The sequence below is a fragment of the Drosophila gunungcola genome, unplaced genomic scaffold (assembly GCF_025200985.1).
Source record: "Drosophila gunungcola strain Sukarami unplaced genomic scaffold, Dgunungcola_SK_2 000001F, whole genome shotgun sequence".
Classification (NCBI taxonomy): Eukaryota; Metazoa; Arthropoda; class Insecta; order Diptera; family Drosophilidae; genus Drosophila; species Drosophila gunungcola.
The window spans coordinates 13099783-13117601 of NW_026453197.1; the positions used below are offsets into that span (position 1 = coordinate 13099783).

The following is a 17819-nucleotide window of genomic DNA, read 5'->3' on the forward strand; positions in this document are numbered from 1 at the left end:
GACTTTGGTTGTGGTGTTTTTACTTATACCCTAAAAAAGGAAAAACCAACCATCTTTTAGACCATTCAAAAATGAATCAATATAAACAAAAATTTTTTGTTTGTTATAAAGAATCATCCAATTTCATTTATGCAAACGAACTCTTTAAAAATACTTTAATTGAAAGCTGGTGAACTGAACTAAACTATCTAAACATTGTTTTGAAGAAATTTTATATACATTTAAAAATCTATTTTAAATAAAATATATAAAGAAACTAATTTTAAGATTTTTAAATTTAAAAAAAATTAATTTAATAATGTCTTTAAATTTAAACAATCAGGAGCAAACAATTTATACTACAAAAGTAACTTAAAATGTTTGATAGCTTATAAAGTTTTGGAAAACTAAAAAAAATGATTTGATTAGCATTTCCCTTCTAAAGTGTATACAATCATCGGTTTTGCGTGAGATAACTAATATTGACACTTTTTGTGTATTTTCTTTTTTTGATCGGCCTGAAGTTTATGGCCAATGCATGCTGGGCAGCGTGTCGAAATATGATTGCAATTACTGGCGTGTGCGATGTAGCCCCGAATTCGCAATGATTGAACGGCCAAACGAGTTTCAGACTGAAAGTGTTCACCGGGGTTTGCAACTATAATTGAAGTTCGGATTTAGTGTTTTCACAAGAAGTGGGCGGCAAAGAAAGTGGCTGCCTGCGATTAAGTTGTTGCAGACAGTGGAAAAAAGGTGCCAAGCCTTGAAATAACTAGATTCGAGTTTAAGCTGATTAGCAAATTGAATTTATTGCAGAGATATATCATCTTGGAATGTCATCAGACAGTCAAGGAGAACCAACTAATTGTGTGTTTTATCGAGTGAGTGTTATTTAAATGAAAGATAAGTTATGAATTCAAGTTATCCAAAGTATTTTGTATGATATTTCTAAGGTAGCTAGTATATATAAATGTTTTATCAAAAGGAGTTCAAGTGCTGTTAAAATGTCACATAAACCAGAGTATCTTAAACTCTCCCTCGACTTTCCCCCCTCAACTTGTAACAACTACAATCAGTTTTACAAAACAACATTATACCTTCTATGCTAGCACTCTGAAGAAAAAAAAAAACTAAAACTAGACCCAATAAATCTTTGTTTGGACAAATCCAAAAAGCATGAAAGCCTTTTCGCCTGAGTTGCCACACACACAACATACGGTTATAACCAGATGTAGCTCCAGACTGACTCGAAACCCCCCTTCCCCCCTCCCCATCTAATGCCATTAAGCCCCTGCTCCAAAAACACTAAGCATGCATTTTATTGCCTTTTGTCCGACTCCGGGGAACTCTACGGGCGGAGTGGAGCTCAGCCGGGCACTTTATCATTTCAATGGCAAACGGCGGACACTGCAATGTTTACTTTTCATTTTATACACTCTGTCCCCGGATTCCGCAGCCTGATACCACCCTCCTTATTGTTCACTTGCCCGTCTATCCAATTGTCGGGCGGTTCGTCTATGCAAATATTTTTATTTGCCTTCTGGTTATGGTTGTCCAGCTAGAAGGCAGCATAAAAATGAAATCTGGTAAAAATACTTTTATATACCCCGTGATCAACCATAAATTTTTCTAGTTTTACTAAAAATATACCAATAATAAACTTTTACAGAGAAGCTAAAAATAAAGAATGCACTTAATTATTTCTGATAAACTTTCATCATAGGAAGTCCTGGTTTATTAATCAATTAAAATAATATATACATAATATTATATTTTAACTGATCTATATTATGTTTCATAACCAATTTTATATATTTGTTTTTAAATTTATGGGTTTTTCTAGGAAGTATTTCTAAAGTAAGACCTGTATACGAATTTTCACAAGAATTCTTACTTTGTAAGAATCTACTAATCTTTACAACTAGAGGGCATCAAGAGTAAAGGCAACACTGCTGACAGCAGCTCATTTTTCCCCTTTTCAGAAGGACACTGATGCTGGGTTTTATATTTTGCACATGCTACCACTTTTCACTGGGTTAGTTTTCCTGAATCATCATCATCCTGGGATATTCTCAAGCCTTAGTCATCAGCTTAATCAAGTGCTTCAAATAGTTAATGTTCCCGGGGGAGTTAATTACCCGAGTATTTAGCATATAATTATGGAGTTTACCTGTTTTCATCTTGGTCTGACCGTGTCTTATTTTTCCACCCAAAACTCCCCCGCCAGGAAAAGGTCCCCTGAGGGCAGGACAAACTTCATGCTCCGCCCATTGGCAATTCAATTTTCCTTTACGACCAAACAACAACAACAGGGGGGAAACTGTTGGAAAAAGTAATCATCGTTGCAATTGTTTCACATTTTTCACATTGCGGCGCAGAGGGGTAGATGAATGCCGGCTTTGATGATGAGGATTGAGGATTGAGGTATAAGGTGAGATGGGAGTCCTTTTTGGCCACCCACTACTCATCATGGAATGCCTGTAGACGACATTTTGCCGCTTACCAATTTCCTTTCTTATGACTAATGGCTAGCAACTGAAATCGAATTGTGGGAGTCGATAGCAATGCCAGCGACCTTAAAGAGTTGCCAAATCTAGGGCCAACCCTTAGCCACCCTGGATTTCCCTGGACTTTCTCTTCATTTTAAATAATACACCCAAACGCAGGAAAACTCAAAAAAAAGGGAATATATATATCCAGCTAAAACATGAAAAGCCAGAAAAGTTTAAGGAGGTGGAGCTGTTATTCTGCGGACATCGTCCTCTGAAACAAAAGCGAAATTGTCAACTCTTCACGAAAAGGAAAGGGAAACGCATGTCAAAATTTGCGTGGGTTGTCCGCGGACAATAGCAAATTTTTCCTGTCTGTGGAACATTCTGGTAAAAGGAAAGAGAGCGCTTTTCCGTCACGAAAGGGATGAAAAATCCCCAATTAGAGATTTCAAGGGCGGTTGCTTTTCGTACCAAAAAGTGGTTAAGGTATAGATAATATGGGCATTGAGCAAATTAATGATAGTCCTTAGGGCTAATCTCAAATGATCAAAGGGGTATTTTTACTTTGAATAGAATTCAACACTTCATCGTTTTTCTAGATTTTATTTACAGATCGTATTAGAAGTAGACTTTATTGTCAAATAATCTGAGCTTACAAAAATATCAGAACTAAAACCTTACGAATAAAAATGAAGTTTGGCAAGACCCTTGAGACTCTTATGGTAGCCGAATGGCGGTATCAGTACATGAACTACAATGTAACTCTGACTTATTGCAAATCCTACCTAAATGATTAACATTTGAAATGCTTTTCAAAGGAACTGAAGTTTATGATATTGAATGCCGTGGAGAAAACTCCTGATTCTAACCGGGCAAATAGTGCAGTGATAGCCGCTTATTACAACGATTTTGAGGCGCTCTTTTTCAGAACCTGCCATGAGGAGCTGAACAAGGTAAATGATTTCTTTGCCTACAAACAGGCGGAGGCGCACCGCAAGTTGGCCAGCCTGAACTATCAGCTATCACTCCTGGCCCGTCGTCAACAGGATCCTCGAGGATCGCAGTCGACATCACGGGCATCGATCTCGTCGAGGAGCCGCCAGCTGGAGCACAACCGTCAGAAGCCGCCAGAAAGCAAACTTCGGCTGGCCATGAGCGAGTTTTATCTAAGGTAGTTGTCCTAAATTAAACAACAATTTACAAATTCACTAGGGAACTAAAGTCGAATTGGCATACTGTCTTAATTTGTACAACTTAAATTAAACGCGAATTCTTTAAATTAAAGCTTAGGAAATAAAAACTCCAAAACTCATAACTCATTTTAATAACACAAAACATGTTTTTAATGCAAAAATATACCCCACCTTAGCCTTATTATGCTCCAGAATTACCAGACGCTAAACATGACAGCCTTTCGCAAGATATGCAAAAAGTATGACAAGAATCTAAAATCAGGTGCTGGATTTTCTTGGTACGAGCGTTTCGTCATTAGGGCGTCCTTCTCCATCGACACGCGTCTCGATCGGATGATTACCACCGTCGAGGATCTGTATACGGAGTACCTGGCCAATGGAGATCGATCCAAGGCGATGGCCAAACTCCGAGTACCTCCCTTGGGTCAACCCACTGCACCCGGTCACGTTTTCTGCGCAGGACTCTTTCTCGGACTTTTTGTGGTGACCGCCATCATTTGTCTGATCTCGTGTAGGTGGTTTCACAGTTGGATTATTAATTGATACCTAAACCAGTGCTTTTTTGATAAACAAAATACATTATTTTCTTATTTTTCAGATTTTTGCCTTGATCTGAGCCCAGAGTTTCGTTTTATGTTTGCCAGCCTGTTTAGAGGACCCATAGCAGGTGTGACTTTTGGCTTTTGTCTGGTACTCAATATAAAAGTCTTCGAGAAAGTGGGCATCGACCATGTTTTGATTTTCGAAGTGGAGCGAAGGAACGCATTGAGTGCCATGCGAGCCTTGGAAATGGTTGGTTTCTTTGGATACCTCAGCGCTCTAAGCGTTTTGCTTTATTTGCTCCACAAAGAGTTCTTCATAAGTGATCCGTATTACATACCACTTGTCCAGTTGGCAGTTGCGGTTGTGCTGTTCCTCAATCCCATACCCATTTTTTTCTACTCGGCCAGGATTTGGCTGATGACCACATTGGGTCGCATTCTTTTGGCGCCATTTTTCTTTGTGAAATTCGTGGACTTCTGGGTGGCCGATCAGTTTACTTCGCTGGTAATTTGCTTAGTCGATCACTATCATCTTATAAGGTTCAATGTAAGATACTTTCTGGATCGGAGCGATGCCTTCGACTTTGAGCCCGACTACGCGGTGGCCGTCATTCGTTGCCTTCCCGCATGGTTTCGATTTTGCCAGAGTCTTCGTCGATTCAGGGACAGCGGATCCAAGTCCACGGACTATCTGATAAATGCACTAAAGTACTTCCTGGCCATGATGGAGGTTATCGTTTCAACAGCCCAAATGGAAACGATTGGTGAGTGGCAAAGAAGAAATAACCTTACAAGCAACCTTATTAAATCCCTTTTGGAAACACATGCTCTAGTTTTTCGAAAAGATTTTTAATCAGGATATGATTTGTTGTTTAAGTTTTTACTCTTAAAATAATTTGAGTAATACAAAATGTTATAATAATATTTCATTATAAAGAAATCTAAAATTTATTTATTAATATATTTTCTGTTTAGTACTAAACATAAACTTTGTTATATGAAGTATTAATAATTAATTATGTTATTAACATCTCATTCCAGGCAAGTACAGTAATCTTTTAGAGAATCCCTGGACTTGGGCCTATATAATGATATGCGTTGTTTCGTCGATATACTCTTTGCTATGGGATTTCCTAATGGACTTTGGTTTATTTAGAGTGTGGAAGGGCGAGAACCTATTTCTGCGTGACAATCTAGTCTATCCCAAGGTAGGGCCTAAATTCTTTATTTACAAATTAATATTTAATGAAAACCTCTAATTTAAGTGGTTCTACTACCTTGTGATTGTGGAGAACACACTGTTGCGATTAGCTTGGACCTTGGAGTTTGTTCTGGTCCATCAGGAATTGGTGGCTCCCTACAATGCCAAATCGATTGTGTGTTTTAGCGAGATAGTGCGACGCTTCGTTTGGAACTTTTTGCGCCTGGAGAATGAGCATTTGTATAATTGCGGGCAATTTAGAGCCACACGGGACATATTCGTAACCAGATTGGATCCGCAGGAGGAAAGATTTTTGGAGGATATGATGGATGGCTCAGATGACTTGGCGATGGACAAGCTGGATAAAAAGTATTTCTAAGATGCAACTTTTCACTTGATTTGTGCTTAAATGGGGTTTTCCTTTCTATTACTTTGTATATAAAAATTTTGTATCTTACCTTCTGTGTCCAGAATTAAATTCATCCTCTAGAAATGTCTTTATTGCCTTGCCCAGAACTCCTTTCCTAACTTCCCAGTCTCCTTTCTCTCTGCTTCAATTGCCAACAATTGACAGTCAATGAAGCGTCAAGCCCAGACCTAAACACAGGCTTCCAGGACTTTCACTCACCCCTTTTCGCACTCTGGGCACACAAATTGAATAAAATTAATCTCACATTTACGAAATTAAAACCACAAATGGAATTATAAATTCAGCACAGAGGAGCAGACCATGTGGAAAAAACCAAGCCCGCAGGACAACAAAAGTTAAGCCAGACGAGGCTGAGGACAACAAGAGAAGGAAGGACATCGGAGCGGAGCGACCAAGGGACTTGACAATCTGCCAGTGAAGAGTGGCCACACAACCAGGACGAGTGCATTTTAGGTGGAGCAGAGAGGCAGGACATTCGGTCCTGGGGGATGGCTCCTTGTTCATGGTCACGCATAAATGCATGCGAATTAGAGGGCCACAGGAAACACACGCACGTGGGCGGATTTATCCCAATCCAGGGGGTGGATTCGGGGGCCAACATCCATGGGAATTTCCTCCCCTTTAAAGGATGTCCCCATCTTCAGGGGTTACTTTCAAGCCAATTCCAGAAGGAAAGCTCGCTTACAACTGCTATAAATACATTTCCGTGGGGGCAACATATTGTTGGCATGTCTGCCAAAGCAATTTGCAGTTATAAATGGTGAATGGTGGGAGCTCTGCACTCTAAGGGTTGTATCGTCATCAGCTGTTGCTGAAATCTTGGGAATATTTAAGGAGATTCTACAGCAGTTTGGCAATGTCCTACCATTTTAATTATGTGCGTCAGTGCAACATGTTGCTCCTGCCAGCAGGTTGTCCTCAACAAATCACAGCCAGCGTTTTAAAAAATATAGAAAACTTGTGAAGTGCCATGAAATTGGAATTCCCCAAAAGCAAACCATCCCACCTCCGCCTGAAAAATTCAGCAGCAGCTGCCGTCGTTAAAATGCTTTTGAATTTTGCATTTGAAAAATTCTAGGCAACGAATGTCGCTAATGGTACACGGCAAACAAAAAACATGGAAATCGGATTTAGTTTTATTTTGTTTTCTAATTCTAAATTCTAAAATTAATATTTAAGTTTTACGTTAGTGAAGTAAATATTTTAAGGATATAATTTATAAAAAGTATTAAGGCTGACCAAAAGATTTTGTACCTTTCTTGATAGATTTTATTCTCGAATCATCAAACTATTTAAAGAAGTTATAGTTTTTTAATGCTTGAAACTGTTTATGTCAAAATATGGGATAAGAAAAATAAAAATATATTTATTCATATAAAGTGAAGAATTCTGGAAAGAATTTAGAATAGTAGCCACAATGAAATTGTATAGCAGCGCATGTAAAGTTCTTGACTTCTTACTATTTTCGTTTAGGTGTACCATTTTGGGGTTGCTATTTTGTCACCGTTCCGGGTGGCTGGCGGGGATCCCTGAGCTGGGTCTAGGTCGACAGACCGCAGACATTATAAACAACGCTCTGGAGGGTCGCTGCCTGGCGCGCAAGTGAAAGTTTAATGGCGCAACTTTAAATGAACCGACCGCTGCACCCTCCTGATGGCGCAGCCTACCACAAACTAGGCGCAAGGACGACCATAAAAATCCTTTGCAATTTATGTGTCTGCTCTCGACCAAGAGGCGAACGCAAAACATTTCCGTAACGCATTTAAATTTCATAGTCAGTGAAAGTCATCAACACATTGTGGCCCGTGCCCCCAGTTAAACGACCGATTCGAGGGATGGGGGCATGGAATGGGTGGTCCCCACACAAAAGCTTCCGCTTCCTGTCTGCAACTCCGAGGATTTCCCCGAGGGTTGCAAACACGGCGCTCACCGAAGGAAAACCCAAGCCGGAGTCAAAACCGAAGACCTCCCAACAGACATTGGGCAAATAAAGTTTTCTAATTTTGCCATCTTCTTGCTTTGAATTTCGCTAGAGAGCACTTTGCGGAGTTTTGCCCCTTAGCTGAGATTTTCCTCTCTTTAAACTTGTAGCACGCCAATTTTGTTTGCCTTTCTGGAGTTTTTCCCAACCATTTTCCCGATGACATCTGTTGGTCGAGGTGTGAGGTGGAACACCCTCTCCACCTCCGAAAGAAGTAAGCTAAACCAGGACCCAACTGCCTGTAATTTCCGGCAAACAAACCAATAAATCATATTAAACTTGCTTGAAATTTTGAGAAAGCGCACAAAGAAATGCGTGCCGGATGTCTTATGACAGTCTAAGCGAAATTCAAAGGAAATCCCTGACATTGGATATGCAATATTTTGGGGGGCATGCCCAGGATTTCGGCATTGATGGGGGAGGTTTTTTTGTTAGGTAAATGCTGAAAGTGGCAGGGAAAGCTAGTTGAGTTTCATTAAGTGCTGGCAGCTAATTTGAATTCGAATTATTTTGTATTGAATGGGATTTGGTTTTATTTGTAATTGATGTACTTTAATAATTGGTATGTTAATTCAAAATGAGTATTGTCTTGTTGGAGAAAGGGCAGGTATGTCTATTAATTTAGCTGGACAGTTATAAAACTATTTGATAAGAGAAAGAGAAAGGCTTGAATGCCAAATTAAAAAGAATTTTTAACTAAGCTGTGATATCATTCGGAATACTTTTAAAATCAAGCTAAATAATACAAATAAATTTAATAAATAATAATAATATATAATTATTAAATTTTAAAGGATATTCTTGTTAAACGTTTTTCTTTCAATATGTAAAGCGCCCTCTATGGTTCGTACACGTGCTACCAGTATAAGAGTGGAAAAGAATATTTATAGCATGGACACAAACCACGTCCGATAAAAAGCTGACTGCTACATAAAGTTTGTCAAGATAGAGGGCGCTGTGCAATAAAGGGTATGGTATGTAAAATGTATAATATAAGTAAAATTACTGAGTTGCGAGGTTAGAAAAACTACTTTGAGACTTTTCCGCTCATTTTCAGCGGTTTTTCCAGAAAAGTTCTGTGAACTTTATAAAATGTTTTTCGAAATGCACTTACCGGTTCACCATCTCATTGCCGTTCTCCAACGATTGGGCCAATTGCTGTGGCGTTTGCTGCTGCTGCTGCTGCTGATCCTGTTGGTTTTTATCCTGGTGCAGACTAGATGCCGGGGTCCTCAGACCGCCGCCCACTCCGATTCCCAGAACGGAGCCGCCCGTGAGAGTCGCGGAGGAGCCCACTCCAACGACGCCGCAGCCAACGCCAACGCCAATGGACTTGGTTTGCTTGGCCTGCTGCTTGAAGCGACTCAGGGCGAAGAAAAGGGCGAGCACGGCTTTCAGGCGACCGGCACAGATGTCATTGGTGGTGATGTTCTCCAAGCCGCCGACCGACTGACTGCGCAGCACATGCAGACACGAGTTGACGTTGTCAAACTAGCAGAGGAACACGGAGAAGAGCGGAGAATGCAAATGAAATCAAAGCACGGAAAATGCCAACACTTAAAGCTATTTAAGTACAGCGATGATTCATTGGCGCAGCTCTTTGAGCTGCCTAATATAAATGTAAATCCTCGAGCTGTTTTATCGCCGGGCGCCTGCGATGTCGTGATTTTGACATGGCTCCCAAATGAGGCGCCCCACCAACGACCGATGTTCAAATGCGTTTTTTATGGCTAATTTCTCCAGTCGTTCACTAACTGCTTCACGCACACGACCTCTGGCCTGAAAAAACCCCTTCGAATCAAAACCCAAGCCGAACGAAACAAAAAATTGACATTAAGATAAAGTGTTCAGACATCAACTGCCCCTCTTCAGCACCCTTTCCCATTTGTCAACACCAGGAGAATCCAGAGTGACAGGTATCACGACTTCAAGATACTCTGGGCTGGGATTAACGAACGGAGAAGCTTGGGCTAATCTGAAAATTGTTAAATTTATAGAAGTCGGTATGGAGTTGGGGAACGAAGATGCTTTAATAAAATATATATTGTCGTTTTGGACAAAGGAGTCTTTTTGGAATACTTTGTTGTATACTTTTCAGACTTTTCGTTTAACAAAATGATTGCATTAGGGGCTTAAACTTTTTTTTTAAATTTACAAAGGCAATCTCAAAATTTAAAATAAAAATGAAAACTCATTTTTACCAATGTTTTTTTATATTAACATTTATATTCAATTTTACAGCTTAGCAGTTAATTACTTATAAGTTTGCTTAACTTATAAGTCAATTTAGATTTAAAAACACTCATGACAGTTTGTTTTAAATTCACTCTTAAAACAAACACAACAAAATGTAAGGAAGGAAGCTCTTGCTCTAAGTTTTCTTGAACTAAGAAAAACTTCAAGTTTTACCAAGTTTCGAAAATCATTTCTTGACCGGCGACACGACAAACCACTTTGCTGAGATACCCACAATCTGTGATTGTACAGAATAATATCAACGCGCTGCCGAAAAGCTTCACAAATTTGTCTTTTGTATATTGTAGAGCACTATATTTCATATTTTTTTCCCCCACTTTGTCACAGTGGCTGCAACAATTTAAGAGACACAAAAAGCATATCGCATATAGTAAAATAGAACTGGGAGGCAAATGTCGAAAAATCAAACTTGACAACTGACATGACGGCAGACAAATGACAAACGTCTGCCGGCTGTGTGCACTCAATTTGCTGGTCGAGTCGAGAAGTCGAGAAGTCGAAACTGAGATGAGATCCCATGCAAGCTGCTAAGGGCCCAAAGTTATCTAACCAAATGACAGTGGGGTTGTGCAGGCCAAACTTTAAAAGGCTGCCAAACTTATATGGCAAACTTTATAATAACTTTCTGAGAGAGACAAAATGGCAGCAACTTTGCGCCCAATGACTTTGGCAAACAATTGAAAAACTGCAATCGCAGATAAGTTCAAGTTCAATGCCGCGTCAGAACGCGTATCTACCAGATACTTTCCACTGGTACTCAGTCTCTGGCTGCTGTCAACATTCATTTTTGGCCAAAGTATCCTGGCCCAGGCTCACTCAGCTCGATTTGTATGGCATTATAAATTGAGACAATAAATTTACATTAATTTTTGCCTCCTCTTCTTTGTTCAAGGAAATCGGGGCCATTTGTGGAAAGAGGAGAGCTCCCACTTACGTACTTACAATTTGTATCTGTTGCCCGTTATCGATGGGTGGGTATTTATCTACTGATAGATACCTTCTTCCAAATGCCACATTAACTTTTGTAGTTGCCGATGGAAGTTTTGCTGTTATCCGAACCAACTTTAACTACTATAATGTTGCACTAATTGGTAAGAGTTTTGACTCAACTTTTAAGGACACAAACTTTGGAAACTCACTAATGGGTTTAGGAAATTGTAAAGAAATCTCAAACAAATTGTTGTGTAATCAATGAGTAAAGCATGAAAGAACAAGACTATTGCAATTATAAAGAACAATATACTCATATACAGAAGGATTCTCTTTTTTAAATTATAAATTTGGTGTATTTATCAAGCAACCAAAAATGCAACGTTCATTTGCCAACGAAACGCGTTTTCCTTCCTGTATTTCCCTGCGTTTAATCAAACTGTCTAACTGCGATTGAGCCAACAGATCGGACCATTTGTTATGGGGCATGTTAATGGGGAACTCCTCCATTAGCTCTCGCCCTGACGACATCATTTTATCCATGGAACCATGGAACCCCTTTTCCAAGTACTATCGCTCGATCAATCACGCACCGCGTTGACAGCTGCAAGTGTCAAACAGAGCGGTGCACTTATTTACTACGCTCCACAATGAACACCGCCCACAGTAGCCACAAAGCCACGGTAGCCTAGTACACTCAAAAAATGTTTTTCTCTATATATGAGAATTTAAAGTCGATTTTTACAAATTTAAATATATTTAAGACTACCATTTCTTCAAAGTGAAATAGTATTAAGAACTAAACAGCCCTCAAAACGTGTGAGAAACATAGGTTCCCTGTTAGAATTAAATCAGGGCCTTCCGTACAAAAAATGTTTAAAATCGTAAATAAAACTTTTATTTTCAAAATAGTAAAGTTAATATTTTTTCTTTACTTTTTCCGTTGTGAGTACTTATTTCGAGTGCAGACACGGGTGCCTCCAATCAAGAACGCGGGTGTGTGTGGCACAGTTAAGAACCATTGAATCGCGTAGTTGGTGCCAGCAAAGAGCATTGAGACCCCGACTTACGTAATATGCAACAAAAGTCAAATAAACCACAATAGATGGCAGCAGGAGGGGGCAGAAAGTGCAACGAGATGCGGCAGCTGTTGCCTCTCAGAAGAAGAAGGCAAAGACCGCAACTTCAGTGCAATGAAATCGCGAACTCGCGAAACCGATGCGATACTCCAGCAAAGTCTATGAAGCCGCAGAGTAAGGAGCTCCACTCCACTGCACTCCACTCAGATACCCAGACACAAACGGGTTGAACAACAAAATATTGGGAAATCTCCTTTCCTGGCCACCCCACTCCCCCTTCTTTTGTGGCAAAAACGAAAAGTCGAACAAAAATAAATGCAAATAATATTGTTCACATTGAAGTTGTCAATTGCAATGGAGAGCGCGAGTCTTATCAATGACCTCTCCACCGAATGGGTGAACAGTGGTTCAAAAAGTATTAATATAATATTTTGAGCAAAAAAAATGTTTATGCATCTATTACAATTTTCATATAATAATTTAAAACATTTATTGTATTGACTAACGTATTGTAAATATATAAATAGTTTTTGAAAACAAATTTTAACAATAAACTAATTCTCTTTTTTTTCAAATTCATATTTTTAGGCTGCGTAAACCCTTTAATGTTTATTGAATAAATCAGAAAACGCACAGTTGATTATCTGATGCCAGAACAAACAAATGCTGAGCAAAGTAAACATTTAATTTGCAATAAAGTCTTCAAACTTATTTACTTTTCCACATCGCTTGTGCAATGCAAGCACAGTAAGTAACGATATGATGGGGGACTTTTTCCAACTCGCCTTCTGTGCGATCGAAAATGAAGACAACAAACTGACCAAGTGACGCTTATTGTCGCAGGATGCAGCGTCATTAAAGCCCAAATGGTTGGGAAAAATGGGGCTCGGGAAAGGACGAGGTCCTTGGACAGAAACTGCAGCAGCCATTATTGACATTCTTCGATTTTTCTATCTTTGTGTTTGTGTGCCAAGCGCAGAGAATTTCTGAATCGCACTCGTCGACGCATTGTTGGTGGTGGCCATGGCCAGTGAGTCCGCATTTAAGTCCTTTCCTTCACTCATTTAATGCGAATTTATCGCAGAATGCAGTGCGCCTTCATCCATTCATCGGACTGGAGGCTCCACGCTCCGCCAAAGGATTAAGAGTGGTCAACAAAGACGACGCAAATGAAAAGGCAAACGGAATCGAACGGTCGGCCGGCAGGGAAAGTCCTTTGTTAATGGTGCTAAAGAGTTGTCCGGCCAGAACAGGACATGTCGGTGGCCACCAATGAAGTCAACTTATACCAACGCTCTATATGTCATTTAATTTAATTTTGGTATATTTATATATATATTTTTACTTGTACATATGTACCTTTCATTTCGTTTGATTTATATACACTTTAAAGCCTACTGCGATAAATCAACGTGGGCGTCTGCTTTCTCATCCCAAAAACCCAGCGGCCAAGCCCCTTTTTTTAATTAACCGCCGGCCAAAGGAATTATACAACAAAAAAAGCTGAATATATGTGTGTTTTCGTCTGCGATTTCGGCCACAATCCCAATATGGTTGTTATATCTGTGAATCTGTCAGGTGGGACAGCCGAAAATTGAATTATTTAATGGGAATTCACTTGGCAAATTGATCATTCAATTGTTTTTTTAATAAGTGATTAAAAATGATTTTTAAAACATTACTTTAGATTTGATTTATTTGAATGGTTTATATTTAAATGTCAATAATGACATAAGTTAAATTTAGTTATACAACTTAAAGCCTTTTTTGTTAGCTGAAATATTGATACGTGGCTTGCAAACATTCCAAACTTTGACTAAAAATATTGGTTTGTTATAAATACACTGCTGATAGTTAACTTAAATCTATTAATCTCAGATTTGAGAAAAAACAGAGTTATCTGTTCTCATGTTTAAAGCCAAGAATTGCCCTTCTTGAGATCTTCAACTACTCCCACGTCAGTTTTCAGTTCAACAATCCCTTTTGCAGACTCAAAGCTCCCCCTTAAACCAATTAGTAACTAATTAAAAGCTCAAAGTCACACACTCACACCCATTTTGAAGCCAAGATAGATAGATCCTTGTGCTGCAGAGCAGACATCTTGGCATTCGACGGAAATCAATAACCAAAATCCACACAAATTCTTCGAATCACTCAAAATGGAGAAAATTCCAAGGCAATGATGAGCAGACAGACAATTGCATTCAGACACCCACTCGATTGGGAATTTGGGAATGCGGAACAGGGCAGCGCAAAATGGCAAAACAATTTCAATAATTTCAAGTGTCCTTCGTGGCCGGCTCACTCACACCCACCAGGATTCGAGAACGATTTCGGACAATTGTCGCCAAAGTCACGACTAGTCTAGCAAACGGGCGATAAGAAATCGACAAATAAAATAAAAAATCAAAGGGAAATTGTTCAGGGGGAGACGAGGAAATAAGGCCAGCTAAGACTGAACTGTAAATTCAATTTACGAATGACTGAAAGTGCAACACGCGTACTGCACAAACTATTTTTTCGACTCCCTGAGTTGGCCAAAGGCAAAAGGCCAAAGCGAAATGCGATTTGATTGAAGTGAAGTGAAGAAATGTAATTGAAATTGCCGGACATATGTGAGTGCCGAAGACAGGAAAAGGCGTAGAAAGTGCCGGGGAGTTGTTTGTTGATAGAGCCAGTTTAATTTGGCAAGTGCAATCGAGTGAAAGTTAAAACGGCAATCGCCGCTGCAATGGGATATAAACACTTTGCCCAAGTTTCCAAATTTAAATTGTTGAAGTTAAAGTGGCTATCGAAGCTACTCAGTGAAGAATAAGTACTAAGATAAAACGACTAGTTGCATAATTTATTTATCCTTTTTTGAACTTATGGTAGGGGCAAATTAAAGGTTTGATTTTATTTTCTAAAAAATTAATTTATTATTAAATATCATATTAAATTGTTATTCCTCGGCTAGCTTCTTAACCTTCATGATAATCTTAAGCACATCGTATTGAATTTGGCAGCTTAAAAACCACTTTTAGCGTAAAATGAGGAAGAGAAAACCAAACTGATTGTTGTAAAACACACAATATCCTGCCAAAAGTAATAAGTGTTCCGACGTAACTTAATTCCTGTTCATATCAATAAAGTTAATAAGAAACTTGTATGGTTTTCTAAAGACTCTAGGGACCTCCCACTTGAATTGCGCAACACAAAACTCCGCTGTATCCTCCATTGCCACCCCACTCCGATAAATTTGCCAGCAGCCACATCGTTACTTTCCTCTGTGTTGAAATATTTAGTAAGATTTCAGCGTATTCGCAGCATTTGTAGCAACTTTTCAGCAAGCAAACGAAATCACTTTTAGGGCTTCTCCACAAGGAAATCCACCCACTTCAACTCCCACTTCCACTCCAAAATCGTTTCTATAGCGACCTTAAGCAAAGTGCGTGTGCTTCGGCGCATTAAATTGATTGCGATAAAAATTTTCCAAGATGAGGCGCTGCCAATTTGAGTTTAAGTTTCCTGCTCCCCTCCCCGCCAATTTTCTCCGGCATTCTTTTCTTTTATTTCTGAGGGAAACTGTAGCAGAAGAAAATGAAATTATTGATAACGAAAAGGGAAGGAGTGTAAGAGGCGTCTTAATAAAACTGCAGCCATGAGTTGACGATATCAGGAAATGCCCAGGAAGGAAGTCAGAGGGAAAACTAGTGCGGAACGTAGGTAAGCACACGCCACTCTATTCGCATACACGGTCACAATTTAAATATGTATTATGATTATTTACTGCCAGCGCAAGTTAAATAAAAATACAGTAAAAAAGTACAAAAATAAAATGTGCATAAAGAGGGTCTGAGCTCGAGATGATGATAAGCCTGGGGTTGTGGGGTTTTCTAAGGGGGCGGGGGGGGTAAAGGAAAGCATAAGCAGGCAAATTGCTCACGCAAGCCCCTCAATTTCCGCCCGTGGAGTCGAACCTCTGTTCCCGGGGTCCAAAGCCTCCTCCTCCTAGTTCTCCTACCTACTCCTGCTCCTTCACCAAGATTAGCCTCGGCGATATGGTATGCTAAGGTGCCGCTCCACTCTGCTCCACGTTTCGTTTCACTTCAGGCTGCTTTCAATAGGCGTCCGAAGAAAGTGCAGCGAAGGCTAAGAGCATTCGCAGCGAACGTGTTCGCAACTTGCACTTGTGAAAATCAGGCTAAGAAGTCATATTTTCTCCTCCCAAAATGATATGACATAGTAATCAGCTCATTCCAGAATCATAATTTATATCCTAATTAAAATCAAATTATCTTTATAGTTGTATTGACTGCTTTTAAATTCTAAATAGTATTCGTTTTGCGAATGTTATATTACTATTATTATTAGTTTATATTATATTATAATTTAGTGATTTTTTATTACTAAATACAAATTTATGAATATTCGCAATCAAATAATCCTTTTCAACATTGCTTTACTATTTTATGTGCTAGCAATTTGAAATTTTGTGTAGGTAAATCACAAAAATGTTACATTGACTATATTATTAACTTTTTGTATGACAAAGTCTATAGCAAGAACTTCGATTTCGAATTATTTGTTTTTTATGAGCTGATAAACATGACCAGGCACCGCATTTGACAATTAAATTTTCAACATTAACTATCTTTTTTTTAATTATGCAGTTTCATTTAAAACAAACAAAGTTAGAATATTCTTACTACAAGGCTTTTACCAGCTTCAGATACATAGCTCTTTTCCTAGCCGAATCTTTCCTAATCTTTTGCTCATGAATTTCTCATAGTGTATTAAGCGCTTTGTACTGCATTTGCCATTGGCACACAATTGGGTGAATTCTGTATTTTTTTTCTTTTCTGGGCTGTCGGGTCGCAACACCATTGCCTTAGCTACGCCTTAAGTTATGCTGTGGAAGTATCGCCCTCCGCCCCGAACTCCCACTTTGGCGTCCTGCCACCCAACAACCAACAGCCAAGAAGCAACTACCAACATTGAACATTCAACATCCACAGCTAACAGGCAACAGCCAACACGGATGCTGCCCTAAGCTGTTTTCATTTTTATCCTCGCGCTGCGATGCGAATGTTTAGATTGCGAGAAATTGCAAGTTGCGTCAAAATATTTACACCGACTGACACGGAATGCAAGCTAATGTTATGGCAAAATGGTGGGTTATCGAATATGAAAACTAAATTCCCCGCAAAACATGGCTCTCAAATTGGCTGCGACGTGTGGCCAGAATCAAAAGCAAAAAATTTATAAAATTAATTAGAAATATCAATATGCGTTCAGAGTTTGTTTCATACCCGGCTGCATCGATGGGTCATTTGGAAAATATTTGCCCAGGTCGCAGCATTTTCAAAATCACTAATTGGCTAGCGTAATCACTGAGCACAAAATATGCCCATAAATATGTATGAAACGGCGCACAAAAATCATATAATTAATAACCAGTCATTTGTTTTGTTGCTGACTTTCCACAACCGACGAGTTGAATGCAAACATTTTAAGTTTAAATTTCATTTTGTTCAGAGAACGAACAGCAGTGCCAGCTGCAATTTGCATTGTTTGCATAATAGTCAAAGATTCGTTTGTTTTACAAATTTACAGATATAAAATCAATACAAATACCGTGTTGGTGAAACGTCATCAAGCTCGACACTCACCTGCAATGAAAGAGAAAAGTGCTTGGTCAGAATGGCAGAATATGGATGTGGCAAAAGTGTTAAGCTTTAAAGCGAGAATCTTTTC

At 39.1% G+C, this 17819-nt stretch overlaps 2 protein-coding genes across 2 annotated transcripts in view; one reads left to right on the forward strand and one right to left on the reverse strand.

The window, feature by feature from the left end:
• Positions 1-17819, reverse strand: part of LOC128262927 (protein sickie) — a 153772-nt gene that overhangs the window by 71326 nt on the left and 64627 nt on the right. The window contains 1 exon segment of the mRNA XM_052997512.1: positions 8933-9309. Within this exon segment, the coding sequence (XP_052853472.1) occupies positions 8933-9309 (377 nt within the window).
• On the forward strand, positions 3056-5832 carry LOC128262928 (xenotropic and polytropic retrovirus receptor 1 homolog). Its single transcript, XM_052997513.1, has 6 exons — positions 3056-3229; positions 3290-3642; positions 3841-4175; positions 4263-4970; positions 5248-5414; positions 5472-5832. Exons 1-6 carry the CDS (start codon positions 3161-3163, stop codon positions 5784-5786), a joined length of 1947 nt encoding a protein of 648 aa, XP_052853473.1. The 5' UTR covers positions 3056-3160; the 3' UTR covers positions 5787-5832.